This window comes from Haematobia irritans, chromosome 3 (assembly GCF_050003625.1).
Source record: "Haematobia irritans isolate KBUSLIRL chromosome 3, ASM5000362v1, whole genome shotgun sequence".
In the NCBI taxonomy this organism is placed as follows: domain Eukaryota; kingdom Metazoa; phylum Arthropoda; class Insecta; order Diptera; family Muscidae; genus Haematobia; species Haematobia irritans.
In genome coordinates, this window is record NC_134399.1 from 8763229 (window position 1) to 8788656 (window position 25428).

A 25428-nucleotide genomic window follows, 5' to 3' on the forward strand; every position below is an offset into this window, starting at 1 on the left:
ATGTTCCGTAAAAGGTAAATTGAGCTACTCTCCCGATAAATTACGATTTCAAGGAATGATTTGAGATCAAATCGACATACAATTTTTGTTAGATTAGTTTAGATGGAATTGTAAAAAATCCATTTCACAGTTGTATATAAAAAGTTAACATAAAATCATCTTTTTATGCCACCTTTTTTTTTAAGTTAGTGTGCCATTTTTTTACTAGTAGTGACACCTCTTGTGGCAAAGATTTTGAAGCTAACACTTGGTGGCTGTTATATTGACAGTCCAACTGACTTGTGAAGAAAAGGGACTGTTATCTCTGTTAATATAAATTTTTGTATTTAAAAAAAAAATAGGGGATTTTGAGATCATATTATGAAGTAATAAAATTAATAACAACTTCCCGAAGACCCATAAAATATGACAAATTGACGTCGTTCTTCTTAAAAAAAAAACAATTTTTTACAATCTTATCATCGCCTTATTAAAGCCAAATTTTACAGCGAAAAAAAAAACCTGGTTTTAAATTAACATAATAAAAATATTTATACCAAATTATAAAAAAATTTCAAGTAATATTTATTTTTGTCTGGTTGTAAAAATTGCTTAAATTTATTTATATTTATGTTTCGTTTTATGACCTAAAAATTTTTATTTTTATTCTTAAAAACTTCCCCTAGATTATTGCGAAATCCTTAAGAAATATGTTTTGAAATATTTTCCAGAAGTATTTTTTAAGATTAAATTTTAACTCATAATTAAGGTGAGTATTATTTACACAGATATCTTGGTCGTCTGGGTTGGCAGGTAGGTACACAAGATTAGATAAGAGAATTATTAAAATAATTCTTAAAAAAAAAGAAAAATTATTTATTATTTAAATTGCAACTATTAGCCAAGAAGAACGTAAGAGTGAGAGATAATATTGGGCAAAGTAAATATCTTAAATTAAAACAAGATATACGAAAATATCATATTATCTTAGTAGAACAAAAAAGAAATATTTATATGGCTGATATAATTCAAAAAATGGCCTAGAAACGTTAAAAAAAAAAAATCTAAAAGAAATATATATACAGCTTATCGTAACATATAAAGCCTTCTTTCTTGCAAGGTTAAGTAAATAGACTTCATTATTCCGGAAAAGGTCTATGTTGCCTATCCATATGCATTTCCTTTTCAAATATTATGGAAAGTAATCTCCTCGATTGAAAGAGAATGAAAATACTATACTATTAAACTTTTGTCTCGATTTTCCCAGGCTTATGCATAAGGCCTTTATTTAAAATCATGGGAAAGTTCATAGTCAATGTTAATTTTTTTCTCACTGGTTGCCAAAGCTTTTCTTTTCACTTTGGCCAGTTTAACCCAGAGTTTCGCCAGCCCTCTTATATTTAGATAACCCAAACTAAAAACTAGGTAGATTTCCGTTAAGAGCAGACCTACAAATTGCAACATTTATGCTGGTCATGTACTGGCAACTATATTTTAAACTACTATTGTATTTAATTACACTTGACTTTATAGCGTGTGTGTGTGTGTTTTTTTTTTCAGAAAATAATAAAGGGTTTTTATAAAATTTTTTGTTTCCAAAAAAAAAAAAAAAATGTGATAACTTGGCCATTGTGTTGGAAAGATCTTGTTGATTGTATTACTTTCTATGAATTTGGAGTTTTTGCCGGTACTTCACTTTCTGGGAAGCTTGTTGTCCCCTTCTTCCCTCTTTTTTCTTCCATAAAAGTTTGTTTTGTCTGTTAACCATTAATTTATGAGCTACTTGGTTTACTGGTATACTAGCTTTTTGGGGTTAACAACGAAATTAATTGCTTGAACATTATTCACTTACAAGCCAAGATGTGTAATTTTTTACTTTTTAGTATTTAAAAGAAATGATTTTTCGTTTGAAAACCAAAAAAAAAAAGAACAAATACTTAAAGAAAAATCAGGTTCCCCATATTCAAAATTATCGACAAACCAAGTTCCCTTTGTTAATTTTTTTAAAGAAAATAAAAATAACACCCATAAAGAAAAAATATAAATCAAAACCATTTATATAAAAATTAAATTAAAAGAAGAAACCTTATTTTATCTACTGTAAAGAATTTTCATAGGAATCATGGCATACTTTCAGGCTGATCGCTTTGAAAGCTAAACAAAAATCGGTGGTCTAAAATTATATTCTTGAGAAAATATTTCAATTTTTTTTCAATATAGTCTTCCTGGTGTTTTGAGTTGACACCAAAAGCCTACTGGCTCATCTATCTAGGATCCATCGCTATAGAAATCTAAGTACGCTTTATTATTAGGAAATTTTCATAGCCATAGTGGCATACTTTCAGGCTGATGATAAGTCACCTGGGAAGCTAAGATAATTTCGTCTATTGGCCCCTATATCTTGGATCCATTGGTATAGAAATCTAAGTAACGTTTATTCCCATCATCTATTTGTGATCCATCGGTATAGAAATCTAAGTAACCTTTATTTCCAGAAAATTGTCAACCTTTACAGGAAATTTTCGTAGCCATTGTGGCATATTTTCAGCCTGATGACAAGTCACCTGCGGAAATAAGAAAATTTCGTCTACTGACCCATTAGTCGTGGATCCATCGGTATAGAAATCTAAGTAACCTTTATTCCCAGGAAATTTTCAACTTTTACAGGAAATTTTCGTAGCCATTGTGGCATATTTTCAGCCTGATGACAAGTCACCTAGGGAGATAAGAAAATTTCGTCTACTGACCCATTAGTCGTGGATCCATCGGTATAGAAATTTTTATACGCATGATTGCATATTTTCAGGCTGATAACATGTCACATTGAAAGCAAAACAATTTCGTTGTTATTTTTAGCTGGCATCAAAGCCAACTGCTATGGGAATCTAAGTAACCTTTATTTATAGAAAATTTTCGTAGCTATAGTGGCATACTTTCAGGCTGATGACAATTCATCTGGAAACCTAAGAAAATTTCGTTGGTCTAAAATTACGTTGGAGAAAAAAATAGTGAAACAAATTTTTTATTATTGTTCTGATTTCAACTACAAGACTAGCTTAAACAACAGAGGAAAAGTATACTTGTCAAATTTATTTGCACAAAGCCCTTTAGACTGCAAGGTTGTCGAATGGAAGGCCTTATCGGAATTACCACATTCCTCATCAGCATCCTCTAATTGCAGCGAAACTATCAACCAATCATCAGAATAAATTTGGATAATTCACTACACCGAAAGTAAATTACATTTGTATCTTCCGAAAGAAAGGCTAAAGGGCTTTGCCCTTTACTTTTCCTCTGTTTGTTAAGCTATTTTTGTAGTTCAGTCAACGCATGGTTTTAAACCGAAATCAAAACAATAATAATGATTGACAACGAAAGCCACAATAGCAGAAACAAAACATTTTGTTATCAGTGTAGTCTTCCCTGGCATTTTAAGTTGACATACATAAATGCCTATTTGAACCAATCGATATAGAAATCTCAGTAACTTTTATTCCTTTGAAATCTCTGCCTTACACTTTTGGGTATAAGTTTTCCAAATTGCATGTCGAAATGGATTTTTTCCAGTGTATAGTGCACTGGGCTTGACTGTCCTGGTAATATTTTGAAAACGTATTGCAAAATTCCTCTTTTCCGTGTAACTATGATAGCTCAAACCATCTTAAACAGGCTGTTGCAGCAGACTCTTTGGACTAAAGGCAATAGCTATAATATTACGTTAGGAGTCTCAATAACCGTTTTTCTAAACAAACCTGAGATAAATAAAACCCCCCTTCTGGAAATTTTGCAATACTGTGAGCTTTCTCGTTTTCCCACAACGATAAGCTCAAACCGTGTTAATGCCACTTAGTAGGTGCAATATTGCGTAAGGGGACTTAGTAACTCCATTACTAAAAAAGCCTAAGATAAATAATTAGCCCATTCTCTGGAAATTTTCCAATACTGTGAGTTTGCTCGTTATAGCTCAAGCAGTCTTACTGTCGCTTTTTCGATGGACTCTTGCTAACAGATGTAAAGGCAATAGATACAATATTACGTTTAGGGCCTCAGTAACTGATGTACTAAATAAGCATGAGATAAATAAAACCGTGAGCTTGGTCATTTTCCCCACAACCATGATACCCCAAACCATCTTAAAGCGAGTATTACGGTAATCTTTTGTCAAAATATTTAAAGGCAATATGTGCAATATTACGTTAGGGGCTCTGTAACTGCCTAAATAAGACGGAGATAAATAAAAACTCCATTTCATGATTTTTTTCTAATATTAAGAGCTTCCTCATTTTCCCACAACGATGATACCGCAAACCATCTTAAGGCCGCTGTTGCGTTCGACTCCTTGACCTAAAAATGTAAGGTACAATAGGTGCAATATTACGTTAAGGGCCTCTGTAACTGTCTAAATAAGCCAGAGATAAATGAAAACTACATTTTCTGAAATTTTTTCTAATATTAAGAGCTTTCTCATTTTCCCACAACGGTGATACCTCAAATACCTCAAAATTGCGCTTGACACTTTGGCCAATATATCAAAGGGTAGTTGATGCAATATTGTGTAAGGGGTTCAGTAATTCCCATACTAACTAAGCCTGGGATAAATAAAAAGCGCATTTTCTGAAAATTTTCAACTAATGTCAGCTTGCTATTTTCCCACAACGATGATAGCTGTTGAGGCAGTCTCCTTGGCCTATATATCTAAAGGCAAAAGTTGCAATATTACGTTACGGTCATCAGCAACTGTTTTATCAAAATAAGCCCGGGAAAGTGGCGATGGGACCGTTCGAAGGAAAACAAATTGGGAGCTTGCTTATTATCATACAACGATGAGGGCTGAAACGGTGTTAAATCCGCTTTTAAGGCATACCCTTTGGTCAATATATCAAAGGGTATTTGGTGCAATATAGCTTTAAGGGCTTCATTCTTTGAAATTTTTTTTTAATATTATATCAACCAAATGCATGAAGAGATATTATCTAGAAATCTCTAAAATTATGTTTAAATTTTTATTTCAAACTATTGTGGATATTCTCTACTCATTCAAATCATTTTGAAGTGTTTGCCTAAAAATTATAATTTAATAAAGCGCCTTTATTCTCAAAATAGATAGGTATTTTGGTGTATTCCCAAGAAAAATATTTTAATTTTGCACATACATATTCTCAATTGATTAAAATTATTTTTAAGTGCCTGTCTATAAAATATAAATTAATAAGTCGCCTTTATTCTCAAAATAGATAGGTCTGTTGTTGTATTCCCAACAAAAATATTTTAATTTTGCACATACATATTCTCAACTGATGAACGCCTTTATTCTCAAAATAGATAGGTCTGTTGGTGTATTCCCAAGAAAACTATTTTAATTTTGCACATACATATTCTCAACTGATTAAAATTATTTTTAAGTGCCTGCCTATAAAATATAAATCAATAAGTCGGCTTTATTCTCAAAATAGATAGGTCTGTTGTTATATACCTAAAAGAAATATATTATTTTTTCACAGATTACTTTAAATAGGAAATTAAATTTTAATTGCTCGGACGGACTGATTTAAATCAATTCTGGTAACTGACTATAAATTATAATTTAATAAGTCGCCTTTATTCTCCAAATAGATAGGTCTGTTGTTATATTCCCAACAGAAATGTTTTCATTTTACATATATTATTTTAAAAATGTACATTTTAATTGTTCGAGCGGAAAGTATGACTATTTTTCCACCAATTGTAAAAATAATTTTCTCTTCAAAAGCATGAAGAAATATTATCTTCCAAATAAATCATTAAAATTATTTTTTCAATATTATTTTAAGCCCCTGTGAATTTTCTTCACTGATTCTCTAAATCAGTTTCAAGTGTCTGGATATAATTTATAATTTAATAAGACGCCTTTATTCTCCAAATAGTTAGGTCTGTTGTTATATTCCTAACAGAAATGTTTTAATTTGTCACACATTTTTTTAGAAATGATATGTTAATTTAAATTACTCTGGCGGAAAGTATGAATACTTTTTATAGCTAGTGTATAAATATTTGTCTCTTCCAAATGCATAAAAAGATATTATCTTTCAAAGAAATTACTAAAACCATTTTTTTTTAAATTTTAGTACAAACACTTCTAATATTTTCTACTGATTTAAATCACTTTCTGGTAACTTTCTATAAATTATAATTTACTAATCCGCCTTTAGTCTCAAAATAGATAGGTCTGTTGTTATATTCCCAACAGAAATGTTTTCATTTTTCACACATTATTTTAAAAACGAGATGTAAATTTCAATTGCTCACCAGGGAAGTATGAATACTTTTTCTAGCTAGTGTATAAATATTTTTCTCTTCCAAAAGCTTGAAGAATCATTCAAAGAAATCCCTTAACTATTTTTTAAAATTTTATTAGAAACCCTTCTAATATTTTCTACTGATTTAAATCACTTTCTGATAACTATCTATAAATTGTAAATTAATAAGCCGCCTTTATTCTCCAAATAGATAGTTCTGTTGTTATATTCCCAACAGAAATGTTTTCATTTTTAACGGCTTATTTTAAAAATGAAATATAAATTTTAATTGCTCGGACGGGATGTATGAATACATTTTTTAACTAGTGCATAAATATATATATTTTTCTTAAAAAAACATCAAGAAATATTATCTTTCGGAGAAATCACTACAACATTTTGTTTTAAATTTTATTTTAAGCCCCTGAGAATTTTAAGCCGTCTTTATTCTCCAAATAGATAGGTCTGTTGTTATATTCCCAACAGAAATGTTTTCATTTTTCACGGCTTTTTTTTTTAAATGAAATATAAATTTTAATTGCTCGGACGGGAGGTATGAATACTTTTTCTATCTAGTGTAGATGTATGTTATCTTCTAAAGAAAAACCTAAAACTATTTTTTTTATTTGTTAAATTTTACGTTAGGCCATTGTATCTAGTCTCTACTGATTTAAATCGCTTTCAGTTGACTGCCTATAAATTATAATTTAATAAGCCGCCTTTATTCCCCAAATAGATAGATAGTGTTTGGTAAATATTCGATATAAATAGAAGGATAAAGAAGGATAATTTGCTGTCCGTAGTGATTATAATTTATGGCTATGGAACAATGCCTCACAAAATTCACCGAAAAAAGCTTAAAACTAATATAGATAATCCACAATAACAATTTGCCACTTACCTATTAAGACAAAATTCAAAAATATCAACGCCAACAATGTATGGGCTTTTGCTGCTGCATTTTGGGCCATTTTCAGTTTGCCTATGGGCCCCATTATGGTGATGTAGAAGATTCTGATACTGCTGCTGCTGTTGAATATGTGTTTTATAGTCTTTTTGGATTTTTTTATTTCAAATTTATTTATTTTGGATTTTGTGAAATTTTTTGTGATTTATTTATTTGAAAAACAATAACAATCAATTTGTAACTCTCTGCTATTTGCTTTGGTTTTTGGCAATTCAATTTTTTTTTTGTTAACAAGAAGCACTTTTGTTTGAATTTTTGCTTGAATGTTTTTTAAAATTTTATGTTACGTGTATGTTGAGGGCTTAGCTTCAATGTAAATAAATTGAAAAATTCTATCGATATACTAAACAAATTGCGCAATGTTTTTTTTTTTGGTTGTTGTTGGTTTTTTTTGTCCCATACAAAATATGAATACAAAATCGTAGATTTTGTTTTTATTGAATTAGTTTGTTGTCAAATTTGTTTATGGCATTGGTAAGTAGTTGATGCGAAATCTCTATGGAGAACTGTAAAGAGATGAAAAACAAAAAAAAACTTTTTTATATGAATAATTTAATTAACAGAATCAAATGTAATATATAATAAAGTCCTATGTGAATGAATAAATTTAATTTTGTTTAAAATAAAATTTATAAAATGTTTGGTTTTAGTTTACACTTGGAAATCGAATTTGTTGTTGAGGGAAAACGAACTAAAATTTTTATAGAAAAAAAATATAGCAATAATACGAAAGCTGGTTTTTTAAGACAAACTATTCAGCATACGGCCTCTTTCCACTTGACAAATGGGAGAGAATATTTGTCATTATATTCTATTGCTAATCGAAGTGTATTCCCATATGTCGTAGTGGAAAAAATTATTAGTATTCTTTGTATCCATCAAAATTCCTGGAACATCCGGTGTGTAAACTCATGCCAAACCATATGCCTATATTCTCCAGGTATTCCCTCGTTATAGCCTTAATCTTAAACACCAACAAAAAGTTGGTAGCTATCATTAGAATATCTCCTATAATTGTGACTATCAGTCCATGCTAATTAATTCCCTCAGATAATCATCGTTTAAGGTCTTTGTTCTGCCACCAAGTATTTAACCATTTTCTTTTTTTTCTACTTTGTCTACTCATACTCAAATGATTAGAGCTGAAAAAACAATAAAGAACAAAGTACTTAAAAATTCTTCAAGCATAATTTTCACACATTTATGTCATGATGGCAAAGAGGAGTCTAACCAGTTTTGTCTGGTCTTTTTAAAGTCTTTTTCGAAAATCTTCTTTTGTTCTATGACTTTCATGTAGAATGGCACCATGCCTAGTTATCCTTTTTGTTGTAACTGTCTTTCTTGTTCATGGTGCCCCTTTTCCTCATTTTCCACAGATAACTGTGTGGCGGCGTGGCTGCAACTGGATAACTGCTTGTGGTGCATTTGAATGGGCACTACTTCATTTGGCCATCCTCTGCTGGTCTTCTTGCATCATTAAAAATTCCTCAAACGTGTTTTCTTTCTATGACCATGATGATGTGTAACCATCTGATTTCCGTTACCACCTGTATGTATGGTAAATGGTCGATTTTCCTAAAAATGCACCATGTCTGCCTTAGTAGATGGAAGAAAAAAAGGAGGACAAGTGGCCAAAAAAAATATGCCAGCAAGTGCAGGAGTCTGTATTAATGCCAGACGACGTTAGGAGGCACGTTTTAGAAATGTAAATTTCCAATTTTTGTAACGTTTTTTTTAATGTTTTTCTTTATAAGGAAAGGTAGGGATATATTTTAATATAAAATGGCGGAAATTTTTATTTAAAATTATAGAAAATTCTAAGAGACATGCATTTATAAGGCCAGGGAAGGAATAATAATTAAGGTCTGGCAATAGAAATTTATTTTAGGTATAGTGATTGCCCGTAATTTGGTGATCACTTAGACTAATAAAATTTTGACAATATTATCTTTAGAAATAAAAATTTGAGAAAAATTTCTATAGAAATAAAATTTTGACAAAATTTGTTATTGATATAAAATTTTGCCCGAATTTTCTATAGAAATAAAATTTTGGTAAAATTTTCTATAGAAACAAAAATTTTGATGAAATTTTCTATAGAAATAAAATGTTGATAAACATTTTTACAAAATAAAATATTGATAAAAAATTTTATAAAATGAAATTTTGATAAAAATTTATATCGAAATAAAATATTGATAAAAATTTATATAAAATGAAATTTTGATAAAATTTTCTATAGAAATAAAAATTTGTCCAAATTTTCTATAGAAATAAAATTTTGTGCAAATTTTCTATAGAAATAACATTTTGTCCAAATTTTCTATAGAAATCAAATTGTGACTAAATTTTTTATATCGAAATCAAATTTTGGCAAAGATTTCTATAGAAATAAAATTTTGACAAAATTTTCTATAGAAATAAAATTTTGACAAAATTTTCTATAGAAATAAAATAATGACAAAATTTTCTACAGAAATAAATTTTAGTCCAAATTTTCCATAGAAATAAAATTTGGACAAAATTTTCTTTATAAATAAAATTTTTTACAAAATTTTCTTTAAACTTTAAATTTTTTACAAAATTTTCTATAAAAATAAAAATTTTCTATAAAAACACAAAATTTTTGACAAAATTTTCCATAGAAAAAAATTTTGGAAAAAAAATTTCTTTGATATATAATTTTGACAAAATTTTCTATAGAAATTTTGACAAAATTTACTATAGAAATAAAATTTTGTCCAAATGTTCTCTAGAAATCAAATTTTGACAAAATTTTCTATAGAAAGAAAATTTTGACAATATTTTCTATTAAAATAAAATTTTGACAACAAAATAAAATTTTGACAAAATTTTCTAGAGAAAAAAATTTGGACAAAATTTTCTACAGAAATGCAATCTTCACAAAATTTTATATTAAAATAAAAAATTTTATAGAAATAAAATTATGACAAAATTTTCTATAGAAATAAAATTTTGAAAAAAATTTTCTATAGAAATAAAATTTTGACAAAATTTTTCTATAGAAATAAAATTTTGACAAAATTTTTATAGAAATAAAGTTTTAACAAAATTTTCTATAGAAATAAAGTTTTAACAAAATTTTCTATAGAAATAAAGTTTTAACAAAATTTTCTATAGAAATAAAATTTTTATAAAATTTTCTATAGAAATAAATTTTAGTCCAAATTTTCTATAGAAATAAAATTTTGACAACATTTTCTATAGAAATAAAATTTTTACAAAATTTCCTATAAAAAAATTTTTCACAAAATTTTCTATAAAAACAAAAAATTTTGACAAAATTTTCTATAGAAAAAAAAATTTGGAAAAAATTTTTCTATAGACATAAAATTTTGACAAAATTTTCTATAGAAATAAAATTTTGACAAAATTTTCTATAGAAATAAAATTTGGACAAAATTTTCTATTTTAAAAATAAAATTTTGACAAAATATTCTATCAACATAAAAATTTTTGACAAAATTTTCTATAAAAATTAAAAAAAAAAAATTCTATAGAAATAAAATTTTGGCAAAGTTTTCTGTAGAAATAAAATTTTGACAAAATTTTCTATAGAAATAAAATTTTGACACAATTTTCTATAGAAATAAAAATTTGACACAATTTACTATAGAGATAAAATATTGTCCAAATTTTTTATAGAAATCAAATTTTGACAAAAGTTTTTTATATTGAAATAAAATTTTGGCAAAGTTTTCTATAGAAATAAAATTTTTACAAAATTTTCTATAGATATAAAATTTTGACAAAATTTTCTTAGAAATAAAATTTTGTCCAAATTTCCATAGAAATAAAATTTTTACAACATTTTCTACAGAAATAAAATTTGGACAAAATTTTCTATAGAAATAAAATTTTGACAAAATTTTCTATAAAAATAAAAATTTTTGACAAAATTTTCTATAAAAACAAAAAATTTTGACAAAATTTTCTATAGAAAAAAATTTGGAAAAACAATTTTATGCTGAAATCAAAAAAAAAAAAACAACAACAATGATTAAAGAACAAGAATTTATTTTGGCATAAGCCGGCTATCAATGTAAAACCTTTTTTTCGGAAGGTTCAAGTGTGGTTCATTGTTGGTTTTAATGAACTGCTTGAATTTATTCTGATAATTGGTTGATAGTTTTGCTGCAAGTAGAGGATGCTGATGAGGAATGTGGTAATTCCGAAACGTGCGTCCATCCAACCATCTTGCAGTCTATAGGGCTTTGCCCAAATAAATTTGACAAACATTCTTTTCCTCTGTTGGTTAAGCTACACTTATAGTTTGGTCAATGCATGGTTTTAAGCTGAAATCAAAAAAAAAAACAAGAACAACAAAAAATTTTCTATAGAAATAAAATTTTGACAAAATTTACTATAGAAATAAAATTTTGTCCAAATATTCTATAGAAATAAAATGTTGGCAAAGTTTTCAATAGAAATAAAATTTTGACAAAATTTTCTATAAAAATAACATTTTGACAAAATTTTGATATTGATCAAAAATTTTATGAAATGAAATTTTGATAAAAACTTCTATAAAATAAAATGTTGACAAAATTTTCTATAGAAATAAAATTTTGGCAAAATTTTCTATAGAAATACATTTTTTTCCAAATTTTCTTTCGAAATAGAATTTTGACAAAAGTTTTATAGAAATAAAATTTTGACAAAATTTTCTATAGAAATACAATCTTCACAAAATTTTATATTAAAATAAAAATTTCTATAGAAATGACATTTTGACAAAACTTTCTATAGAAATAAAATTTTGATATGTTTTTTTTTTTTTAAATAAAATTTTTACAAAATTTTTTATAGAAATAAAATTTTGACAAAATTTTCTATAGAAATAAAATTTTGGAAAAGTTTTCTATAGAAATTAAATTTTGACAAAATTTTCTATAGAAATGAAATTTTGATATTTTTTTTTAATACAATTTTGTCCAAGTTTTCTATAGAAATAAAATTTTGACAAAATTTTCTATAGAAATAAAATTTTGACAACATTTTCTATAGAAATAAAATTTTTACAAAATTTTCGATAAAAATAAAAAAAATTTTGACAAAATTTTCTGTAGAAAAAATTTTTGGAAAAAAAATTTCTATAGAAATAAAATTTTGACAAAGTTTTCTATAGAAATAAAAGTTCAACAAACTTTTCTGTTGAAATAAAATGTTGACAAAAATTTTCTATAGAAATGAAATTTTGACAAAATTTTCTATAGAAATGAAATTTTAACAAAATTCTCTATAGAAATAACAATTTTGACAAAACTTTCTATAGAAATAAAAATTTTGACAAATAAATTTTTGACAAAATTTTCTATTGAAATAAAAGTTTGTCCAAATTTTCTATAGAAATAAAATTTTGACAAAGTTTTCTATAGTAACAAAATTTTGACAATTTCTATCGAAACAAAGTGTTGGCAAAACTTTTTATAGAAATTACAATTTTTTTCCAAATTTTCTTTCGAAATAGAATTTTGACAAAAGTTTTATATAAAATAAAATTTCGACAAAATTTTTTATAGAAATAACATTGTGACAAAATTAGCTAAGTTTTATATTAAAAATAATTTTTGTTGTCTAGTATAGAAAGAGTTTGAATGAACCATAAAAACCCCCTCAACTAAAATATAAACAATGGATTGGTTTGGCGTAAATGTTAAGAGAGAATATCCGACATGCATGAATTGCAACAATCAACAAATGGAATGCACAACTGTTTAGCATAGAGCGGTATTTACCTGACTCACACATAGCCAAACAGAAATACCACAAAACAGGTATTGATACGAACAACAACAACAACACCACGAACAATATAAAATATGAGTGGTGAATACCGGGTTTCTTATAGGTGGTAAAATATGAATATAAAGTCGCATGTACGCATTGAACGTTGTTGGCATACTTAAAAACACACACACACACACCCAAATCCTAGAGAGCCAAACAACAAACACAAAATTATAAAGTCAAGTTGGCTGATTAAACTCACACTTAAACATTGGATTAATAATGAGAAAGAGTCTTAAAGACTTGATGGTCTTTTCTCTTGCTCTCTCACTCTCATATAAGTAAACTCTCTGCCATAATGGGTTAAATTTGTGGGTAAATATAACCTGTACAGTTGTTGTAGTTTATGTTGTTGTTTTTGTTACAATCAAGCCAAACAAACATTCATAAATAAACTGAAGTTGTTATCTGTGGCAGCATGTACAATATATTTTTTTCTCCATTCGATAAATTTGAAAATTGTGTCAGTTACATACATATGTACATACATGCAAACACAAACATACACACACTTGTACCAATTATCCATAAGAGATAAATCAAATCAAAGATATATTTATAAATTCAGCTTATTACCAAGAACAAAAATGCAGCATTATCAAGAACCTACTGTACGTGAATGTGACGTTATAAAATTCAATAACCATAATGTCAGTCAATGTATATTTTCGCTTAATCATTTCATTTGGAGGCCTTTAAAAACATGACATTCGATATTCGAATTCCCTTAGACATGAGTCACAAGGCATTGCGAATTCTCAATATTTAAAGCTTTGTTATCTTTTAAAAAGAAAACGTCATTAATTTCATTTCACCTTATAAAAAATGTTAGCTATCTTAAAAAACACCTTTATGAATGAAGTTGATTTTGTTTGTTTTTGTTTAGATTTACTTAAAAAAATTCTCACAAAAATTACTATGATTTTTGCAATAGAGTAGGGAAAACCGGTTTGAAAACACAAACTATAGAAACATAAATTATTACAAAAAAAATAAAAAAAACAATAATAATAAAAACAAAAATAAAACTAATTTATTACTAACTATAAAAACAAAGAAAAAACTGGTTCCAATATTTGTCTTATTATTCAACATTTCAAAGAATATTGCTTTGCCTTTATTCTAGTAGAATTTTTAGAGGAATTCATGCCTGCTTCAGAATCTATTGTGATATACCTGGAGAATATTTAACTAAAGACTGATTCGTTGTGAACCTATAGTGACATTTCCGAATTAATTTGTCAATTATATTTGTTTGACACATGCTTCTGGACACGAGAGCTTTGAGAATCATAGATTTTTTAAATTAGGAATTCATTTGTTTTATGTGTAAATTATTTTAAAAATTGTAGAGTTTTATTTGAGAAAGTTATCGTAATGAAAGGTTGACTTATCATGAAAATAATGATAGATTTTAATAAAAAAAAATTCAAGAAATTTTTCTAGATTAGCGAAAATACTCAACGAACGAAAATTTTGGCATAAAAACATTTTCTTGCTGCAATTAGAAAATTTAAATTTAATAATAAATTGGCAAATGTAAAATTTCTAATAATAATAATAATAAATATTGCATTTAATTTTTATCCTATTTTTAGTTCTATCATGAATATGATAAAGAAGAATTAACTGTTTCAATCAATTCGAAAATTTTTAATAAATTTTCTATAGACATAAACTTTTGACAAAATTTTTTATAAAAATAAATTTTTGACAACATTTTCTATAGAAATAAAATTTGGAGAAAATCTTCTATAGAAAAATTTTGACAAAATTTTCTATAGAAAGAAAATTCTGATAAAATTTTCTAAAAAAAATTCGAGAAAATTTTCTATAGAAATAAACTTTCGAGAAAATTTTCTATAGAAATTAACTTTTGAGAAAATTTTCTACAGAAATAAAATTTTGACAAAATTTTCTATAGAAATAAAATTTTGACAAAATTTTCTATAGAAAGAAAATTTTGACAATATTTTCTATTGAAATAAAATTTTTGCAAAATTTGCTATAGAAAGAAAATTTTTGCAAAATTTGCTATAGAAATAAAATTTTGACAAGATTTTCTATAGACGTAAAATTTTGACAAAACTTTTTATAGAAATAAAATTTTGACAAAATTTGCTAAGGAAATAAAATTTTGACACAATTTTCTATGAAAATAAAATTTAGAGAAAATTTTCTATTGAAATAAAATTTTGAGAAAATTTTCTATGGAATAAAATTTTGAGAAAATTTTCTATTGAAATAAAATTTTGACAACATTTTCTATACAAATAAAATTTTTACAATATTTTGTACAGAAATAACATTCTGACAAAATTTTCTATAGAAATAAAATTTCTAGAAAATTTTCTATAAAAATAGGATTTTGACAAAAATTTTTTATAGAAATAAAATTTTGACAAAATTTTCTATAGAAATAAAATTTTGATATAATTTTCTATAGAAATAAAATGTTGACAAAATTTTCTATAGAAATAAAATTTTGAGAAAATTTTCCATAGAAATAAAATTTTGACAAAATTTTCTATAGAAATAAAATTTTGATAAAATTTTCTATAGTAATAAAATGTTGACAAAATTTTCTTTAGAAACAAAATTTCGAGAAAATTTTCTATAGAAATAGGATTTTGACAAAAATTTTTTATAGAATTAAAATTTTGACAAAATTTTCTATAGAAATAAAATTTTGATATAATTTTCTATAGAAATAAAATGTTGACAAAATTTTCTATAGAAATAAAATTTTGACAAAATGTTCTATAGAAATAAAATGTTGACAAAATTTTCTTTAGAAATAAAATTTTGAGAAAATTTTCCATAGAAATAAAATTTTGACAAAATTTTCTATAGAAATAAAATTTTGATAAAATTTTCTATAGTAATAAAATGTTGACAAAATTTTCTTTAGGAACAAAATTTCGAGAAAATTTTCTATAGAAATAGGATTTTGACAAATTTTTTTATAGAAATAAAATTTTGACAAAATTTTCTTTAGAATTAAAAATTTTGAGAAAATTTCCTATAAAATAAAATTTTGACAAAATTTTCCATAAAAATATAATTTTGACAAAATTTTCTATAGAAATAACATTTTGACAAAATTTTCCATAAAAATATAATTTTGACAAAATTTTCCATAAAAATATAATTTTGACAAAATTTTCTATAGAAATAACATTTTGACAAAATTTTCTATAGTTAGTTTTATCATGAATATGATATAGAAGAATTAACTGTTTCAATCAATTTGAAAATTTTGAATAAATTTTCTATAGACAATTTTGACAAACATTTTTATAAAACTAAAATTTTGACAACATTTTCTACAGAAATAAAATTTTGACAAAATTTTCTATAGAAAGAAAAATCTGATAAAATTTTCTAAAAAAATAAAATTTCGAGAAAATTTTCTATAAAAATAAACTTTCGAGAAAATTTTCTATAGAAATTAACTTTTGAGAAAATTTTCTACAGAAATAAAATTTTGGCACCATTTTCTATAGAAATAACATTCTGACAAAATTTTCTATAGAAATAAAATTTTGAGAAAATTTTCTATAGAAATAGGATTTTGACAATATTTTCTATAGAAATAAAAATTTTGACAAAATTTCCTATAAAATAAAATTTTGACAAAATTTTCTATAAAAATATAATTTTGACAATATTTTCTATTGAAAGAAAATTTCGACAAAATTTTCCATAGAAATAAAATTTTTGCAAAATTTTTTATTGAAATAAAATTTTTGCAAAATTTTTTATAGAAAGAAAATTTTGAAAAAATTTTTTATAGAAAGAAAATTTTGACAAAATATTCCATAGAAATAAAATTTTGGCAAAATTTTTTATAGAAATAAAATTTTAACAAAATTTTTTATAGAAATAAAATTTTGACAAAATTTGCTATAGAAATAAAATTTTGACAAAATTTGCTATAGAAATAAAATGTTGACAAAATTAGGTATAGAAATAGAATTTTGAGAAAATTTTCTATAGAAAGAAAATTTTGAGAAAATTTTCTATAGAAAGAAAATTTTGAGAAAATTTTTCTATTGAAATGAATTTTTGAAAAATTTTTTATAATTTAGTATTATTTCATACTATCAAAGTCCTTTGTGACAGATTTAGAATTCATGAGTATTTATACACCCAAAAATTTGATCGTGGATGACAGTCATTAGTAAAACTTTCTAGGCAAACCATGATGGAGGGTATTTAAATTCGCCCTGGCTGAACTTACCGCAGTATATACTGGTTTTATGGTAGTAATATGGGAGAAAGATTAGTGATATGAACCATCCGTATGTTTGGCAGATTTGCAAAAATGTATCTAAGGTTAAATCCTGTAAAATCCTGGAGAAGGAGACGTAAAGGAAAGAAACATAAACAGAGTGAAAAGCGAATATTCAACTTAATTACTTTTCAAAAAGTTGGTTATGTTAAAATCAATTTTTGATAGTGAGAAAAAATCGGCATTGCCTCTGTAAAGACCAATTTGAAAAACCCAACATTTCAAAAAGTCGAAAAGTAGAATTTTGAAAACTTGACTTTCGTTAATTTCAAAAAGTATATATTTTTGTTTACAATCCCTAGTTCTAGGTATATGGCCGTATTTCAGCAATTGTAGGAAAGGAAACTTAAGAAAAAGGTTCAGCGCATAGCAGATTGGTGAAATCCAATCATGCTTAGTAAATGCTCTTAGGAAACTAAGTCACACTTGCTAAATGCTTAGGGAATGCTCTTAACGCCCCATCGCATTTATTGTCTTTATAGATATTGCCCAGGTTCTATTATTAAAAATTGTTTTTATTGTATCATTTTTTGATGAAACCCAGTAACATGTAGGTAATGACCTTTGGAAACTCATTCACACTTAGTAAATATTTAGGAAATGCTCTTAATGCCCCATTGCATCTATTGTCTTTGTAGATCTTGCCCAGGTTCTTGGTGGACTTTGAAACTTCAACTAAAAAACATTTTTATTTTCTACTTCTTCGCTTTAGAAGTCAAAGTTATTTTTCGCACATTTTGCTATTTGATCTCCTAGTGGGACTTAGCACATTTCTAACCAAAGAAACAAAACAAAATATTAAAAATATATCCACTTTTGTTTTCAAACAATTTTTCTCTCGGCTTTATCCGGCACTGTCATCCATTTTACCCTTGCAAAAGTTATTTTTAGTAGATATAGGCTATTTGGCAATATGAAAATGAGGAGAAAGACATTAAGGCAGAGGAGCAGCGTCAATCCATAGGAAAATACCCTCAAGCATATAAGCAAAAATGTTTCAGAAATCCAGCTGCAAAGGCCAAAAACCGTATGGCAGACAGCAAGCAATAGAGCGGCAATAAATACTTTTCACTTTTTTTTTTGTTGGTATGACAAAATACAATTTAGCCGGCTAAAGATATACGCAAAGTCAATAAACGCTAAAATGACACAAAAATATATAAAGAAACATTTTCTGTATGAAGAGGTAGAGAAGAGGTAGGTGCTCTGTTTGTCGTGAAAATAAAATTCGAAATGCACAAAGAAATGAAATTTTTGTGAAAATTAATGGTTTTTTCTCTTAATCGAATGGAATTAAAAAATAACACCATGGAATTTAAGAAATATGAAAATAAATTATTTTTTGTTGACATTTTTTTTTGAAATGTGGATAAGCAAGAAATATATTTCGTAAAATATAGGTAGTGTATGTTTTTGCCAGTTTTAAGAGGTCTAAAGGTGGCAATATTTTTTCTAAGATTTAAAGAAATGGTGTAGACATATAGGAGAATTTTAAAAAAAAAATTTAATAAATCTTTATAAGATATTATCAAAAGATTAACAAAAATTTTTTAGTTATTATCCATATACTACAGGATCCAAAACACGTAAAATCAAAACAAACACACCATTTCGTTTTTTTTTTAGAAATTTTTGTAAGATTTTCAATTTAAATTTTTTTATTAATTCTATTTGGTCTGAATAAAAATTTGTGTTGAACTCGGCTTCAACCAAAAATTGGTTGAATAAAGTCGAAAATATCCCTCTGGGCAAGCAGACTTTTTTGGGATATTTATGTTTTTTAATAATGTTCGTTCAATTCCATCTACGAGTAAATTATTTTATAATTGAATAAATTAAAAGTTAATTAAAATTGAATTAATTACCCTACGGGAAATGGTTCAACCACAGAACCGGTACAGGACTAGTCCCTGGTGTGTATTAGAGTAACCGCAACTTATATGGGGCAAAACAAATGTCGGAATCTTGTTCGCCTTAACCCCACAAAACGAATCCCCTTTCCAGATATTGGGATAGCCAAAATTTGAGCCCGATTAAACGACGTTAACACGGGCCGCTCGTCGCTCAAAATGTGAAAAAACGAAATTTTTTTGCCCCATATAAGTTGCGGTCACTCTAGTGTGTATGGACCAGTCCCATTGCTGGTCAAAACGTATGGAAGGGACCGGCCACTTTAACATGGGTTTGTCATTGACGGGGTAAATTTACATTTTAGGACGCGTCTTGGACTCATCCCAAAGGACACGTTCTGGGACAATTTAGCAGGAGCACCACATAGACTGGTCCTCAGGAACCAGTATCGGACAAACTCTTAGAAATCCGTTTCAATTTGGGCATCCCAATCGAACCCGAAATGAAAACGAAATTTCAGTTAAAGTTAACTGGAGAAAAGATATTTGCAATTTACTTTCTGTTAACTGACAGTTAAAGCCTAACGGAGCTACATAAAAATGGCCGTAAATGTGAAAATGCTTGATATTATTATTATTAATTATTAATGGATCTAAGATTTTAATATCAAGCGAGTACGGAAGTAAATAAAATACGACTATTTAAAAATTGCAACTAACTGGAGCACAAGTGCCAGTTCTGTGCTAGGTCCGTCAGTGGCAATTTGCACCAATTTCCCATAGGGTAAATTTAATTTAAGTTAAAAAGTTTATTTAGTAGTTTTAAGCAAAATTTATTTTTCTAATTCATTTTTTTTATATTATTTCATTTTATTTCAATATATTTTATTTTACCTATTTTAATTTAATTAAAAACAAAGCCAAAAGTTGAAAATATTTGTCAGATGTATGCTTTTATAGAGAGAATTAAGAAATTTTTTCGCCATATTTCCATACTTATTTAATTTAATTTACTATAAATAAAATAAGTTTAAGAGTGTTTAAATTATTTAATATTAGTTTTATTTAATTAAATTTTTTCGAGATAATCGGTTTTTTTGAAGAGAAGCGTTAAGGTTTCGCGTGTATGTTGAATTGAAATCAGTTTGTAAAATAGTTTTTTTTCTGTAAAAAAACAACAACAAAGAATAAATAATAATAAACAATTTATTTAATTTAAATTTAAAATTGATTACAATGAGACCACCCGGAAGTTGTCCACTTTTGAGATATTAGTTAAATTTAATTCCATTCAATTTAATTCGAACTGAATTTGGTTTAATTTTAATTAATTTAGTTTCAAATAAATTTAATTTATTTGATATTAATTACATTTAATTTAAATTAACCATAAATTAATTAACACTAATTTGAATTAGAGTTAAATAATTGAATTTATTAAATTAAATTAAATTGAACTACCGTCCTAAAAGTGGACAAAATTATGGCGACTGCGGGTGTTCACTGTATTTAATTTTAAATTAAAATTAAATCATATGAATTCAATAAACTTTTTATCTGTATTTATTTATTTATTATTTCCATTTGTTGTTTTACCAAAAATATTTTACAAATATATCTCAATTCTACATACACTCGAAGGCTTCAGGATATACATGTTGGCTAAAAATTATTATTACTCTATTCGTTCTTTTTGTGTCCTTTTTAATATAATTTATTTTATTTTATTTTATTTTATTTTATTTTATTTCATTCCATTCCATTCCATTCCATTCCATTCCATTTCATTTCATTTCATTTCATTCCATTTCAATTCATTTCATTTCATTTCATTTCATTTCATTTCATTTCATTTCATTTCATTTCATTTCATTTCATTTCATTTCATTTTATTTTATTTTATTTTATTTTATTTTATTTTATTTTATCTTATTTTATTTTATTTTATTTTATTTTATTTTATTTTATTTTATTTTATTTTATTTATTTTATTTCATTTTATTTTATTTTAATTTAATTTAATTTAATTTAATTTAATTTAATTTAATTTAATTTAATTTAATTTAATTTAATTTAATTTAATTTAATTTAATTTAATTTAATTTAATTTAATTTAATTTAATTTAATTTAATTTAATTTAATTTAATTTAATTTAATTTAATTTAATTTAATTTAATTTAATTTAATTTAATTTAATTTAATTTAATTTAATTTAATTTAATTTAATTTAATTTAATTTAATTTAATTTAATTTAATTTAATTTAATTTAATTTAATTTAATTTAATTTAATTTAATTTAATTTAATTTAATTTAATTTAATTTAATTTAATTTAATTTAATTTAATTTAATTTAATTTAATTTAATTTAATTTAATTTAATTTAATTTAATTTAATTTAATTTAATTTAGTTTAGTTTAGTTTAGTTTAGTTTAGTTTAGTTTAATTTAATTTAATTTAGTTTAGTTTAATTTAATTTAATTTAATTTAATTTAATTTAATTTAATTTAATTTAATTTAATTTAATTTAATTTAATTTAATTTAATTTAATTTAATTTAATTTAATTTAATTTAATTTAATTTAATTTAATTTAATTTAAATTAATTTAATTTAAAAAAATAGGGCATTCTTGTCAGATGAGTGCTCTTAAAATGTTTTCTCAATATAGTAGGTATATATTTTTTAATTTGTTAAAATATACGATTTTTTTTTCACCATTTTTCCAATTCTACTAAAATGTTCTGTGTCCGAATATTAATAAACTATATTATAAGAAAAAAATTGATCATATTGGCCACACCTCGAAAGTTCAACAAAGCAGGTAAATAATTTTTTTTAAAATTTAAAACTTTCATTGGCAAAATGTACAATATAAATTTTAAACTTTTAGTTTAATCAAAAAAAAAGAAAAATAATAAATAAATAATTATTAAGGAGGAAAGTTATAAACTTAAGAAACAGCTTTGGAGGAAAATCTTAACATTCGAGTAAACGAGGATCCCAACTGATCCCAATATTAAACAAAATTTGAGAATAAATCAAAATCCCTCTGAATTTGCAAATATTACCAAAATATAATATTAAATAAAAAATGATGACTATTTAATAAAAATGTGATGGATAGTAACTCAATATTATAGATAAATAAGACTTTAATAAATAAATTATAGCTATCATTCTTTCTATATCATAAAACATAACAAAACATAACACAAACCATTAAATTTCCAAAATTTTCTGGATTAATTTCAGCTCCAAAATGTTAGCACGTGAGATTTGTTGCGTTGACTTTCTTAGCCGTTGACACACTGCCAATAATAGCTAGGTGTTGTTGTTGGTATTTCACACTACCAAACAAACAATCTCCACAACGAACGTGTTTTTTTATTTTTGTTTTAATTTGATTTTTTTGTTTGGTACTATACTTCTTCAAAGATTATTTCACAATTATTTTTTATTATTTTTACGGTTTCTTTATCAGGTATTAACACCACAAATTTTCATTTGTTTGTTTAATTATTTATTTTTTCGATTTCAATTAAAATTCGTGATCCTCAATTATTATACACTTGCTTTGATGCGAAGACAAAGCAAATTTTTTTTATATTCATTCTCTTTTCTTCTTCACCACTTCACACTTGACCCGTTATGTTAGCAATCGCTTTAAGCCAAAAACGTTCTTAACACGTTCGTTATCGTTAAGCAACTGTCTTTTTGTTATGCGTACGTTTGAACTCAAACCTACAAAAGCCGATAAACACGCTAAACACGCTCTCCATACAAAAGGCACTCTCTTGCTCTCACTTGCATAGAGGGCAATTGTGTGCTGTGTATTGTGTAATGGTGTGTGTGTGAGTATGCGAATGTTGCTGGTTTTAACGTTTATTTTATATTTCCTCTTCCTCTCACAATTCTCATAAAGTGTTGTTTGGTATTGTTTTTGGTTAAAACTCGTTATGGGCCTCACACTCACTCGTTACTTTGCAATACAAAAAATTCTTTTTATTGCTCTTTTGTTTACTGCATTGCCCAATGTTGCCGGTGATTCTTATTCCGTTACTAAAAACCGACCCCCTACGACAGTGTAGCTGATGTTTAAGATATTCGTATCGATATTTTCTCCCTTGCTCTTAGTAATAACGGCTTTGCTTTGTGTTGTTGATGCTTCGCTGTTTTAATAAGAACTGAGTTGTCATGAAATGCACAGTCAATACAAATATGAAATGTTGCACAGCGAGGCCTATTAGCAATTCCCATATACAGCAACATTGTATGTATGGAGATAGTATGCATTCGTTCTCTTTACATTACCTCATTCTCAATAGGAACATTTCCATATGCATATGGGCTATAAAATAGGGAAGCCTCAATGTTGCGGGTATGGTAGGATTCTATGGGAAGTTGAATTGCCGACTGGGAATGCAGTTTATACTACTAGTATATGCAAAATGTTTTCAACCAGAATAGAAATTTAAAGAACAAAATAATAATACATAAAATAAATAGTAATAATTTATTTTTATTATATTTGTATTTTTTAAATTATATTATTTAAAATTAATTTTGTATCAACTTAATTAAATTTAATCTTATTTAAATAAAATGAATGCAATTGATGAATGAATTTAATCTAAATTAATTTTTTATGTTATTACATTAAATTAATTAAATTAAATTGTTACAGCACCCAGAGAAGGAATATGACCACCTCAAATATGTTTTAAGAGCAAAATATTATTTTTGGGTGGTGACCATGTAACATGGTTTTCGCAACCATGTTATTTTCTCGGAAATCATGTATCTGATTTCGGCAATCAGGTTATAATTGACGAGAAAATAACATTTTAGTGACGAACATGTTACATGGTCACCATACAAAAATAACGTTTTGCTCTTGAAACATTAAATCGAAACAAAATAAATGTAATTAACTCAAAATTTTTATTAAAATATATTCAATTACTTTAATTGTTAATTGAATTAATTTGATTTTATTAATATAAATTAATTATAATTTTATTTAAAGTTTCAATTCAAGTTTACATTTAACTTTACATTAAATTTATTTTAGCTCAATTTAATTTAAATCAATTTAATTAAATATAAATTAATAGTTAATATAAATTAATTATGAACTTTTATAACAAATTGTGTGTAGGTAGAGTGGCCGTTTCTTTTTAAATTCAGCATGGAATCGGCCCAATAATTTGTGATATTTTTACTTTCTTCAGTAATGGATTCGAATCATACCTTGGAACCACGGTTGCCACAATTGGTAGCAGAATTCTACCAAAAAAGAGAAGATTTTTGATTGTTTGATAGATTGATTTTGCAATATATTCCTCCCCAAGTAAGAGGTAAATTTTGACAAAATTTTCTATCGAAATAAAATTTTGACGAAATTTTCTATAGAAATGAAATTTTGACAAAATTTTCTACAGAAATAAAATTTTGACAAAATTTTCTATAGAAATAAAATTTTGACAAAATTTTCTATAGAAATAAAATTTTGACAAAATTTTCTATAGAAATAAAATTTTGACAAAATTTTCTAAAGAAATAAAATTTTGATAAAATTTTCAATAAAAATAAAATTTTGACAAAATTTTCAATAGAAATAAAATTTTGACAAAATTTTCAATAGAAATAAAATTTTGACAAAATTTTCTATAGAAATAAAATTTTGACAAAATTTTCTATAGAAATAAAATTTTGACAAAATTTTCTATAGAAATAATATTTTGACAAAATTTTCTATAGAAATAAAATTTTGACAAAATTTTCTATAGAAATAAAATTTTGACAAAATTTTCTATAGAAATAAAATTTTGACAAAATTTTCTATAGAAATAAAATTTTGATAAAATTTTCTATAGAAATAAAATTTTGACAAAATTTTCTACAGAAATAACATTCTGACAAAATTTTCTATAGAAATAGGATTTTGACAAAAATTTTTTATAGAAATAGGATTTTGACAAAATTTTTTATAGAAATAAAATTTTGACAAAATTTTCTATAGAAATAAAATTTTGACAAAATTTTCTAAAGAAATAAAATTTTGATAAAATTTTCAATAAAAATAAAATTTTGACAAAATTTTCTATAGAAATAAAATTTTGACAAAATTTTCTATAGAAATAAAATTTTGACAAAATTTTCTATAGAAATAAAATTTTGACAAAATTTTCTATAGAAATAAAATGTTGACAAAATTTTCTATAGAAATGAAATTTTGACAAAATTTTT

The 25428-nt window shown here is 25.2% G+C and overlaps 2 protein-coding genes across 7 annotated transcripts in view; one reads left to right on the forward strand and one right to left on the reverse strand.

Moving 5' to 3' along the window:
* Fas2 (neural cell adhesion molecule fasciclin 2) overlaps nucleotides 1-23344 on the reverse strand; it is a 270786-nt gene extending 247442 nt beyond the window's left edge. For all 6 annotated transcript variants that reach the window (XM_075302851.1, XM_075302853.1, XM_075302852.1 and 3 more), the window contains exons 1-2: nucleotides 22397-23344; nucleotides 7156-7727 (exon numbers count right to left, since the gene is read on the reverse strand). In XM_075302851.1, the coding sequence (XP_075158966.1) occupies nucleotides 7156-7249 (94 nt within the window). In that variant the 5' untranslated portion in view covers nucleotides 7250-7727; nucleotides 22397-23344. The remainder of the gene's footprint in view (nucleotides 1-7155; nucleotides 7728-22396) is intronic.
* RpLP2 (ribosomal protein LP2) overlaps nucleotides 1-25428 on the forward strand; it is a 507190-nt gene that overhangs the window by 403363 nt on the left and 78399 nt on the right. The gene's annotated exons all lie outside the window — the stretch shown is intronic.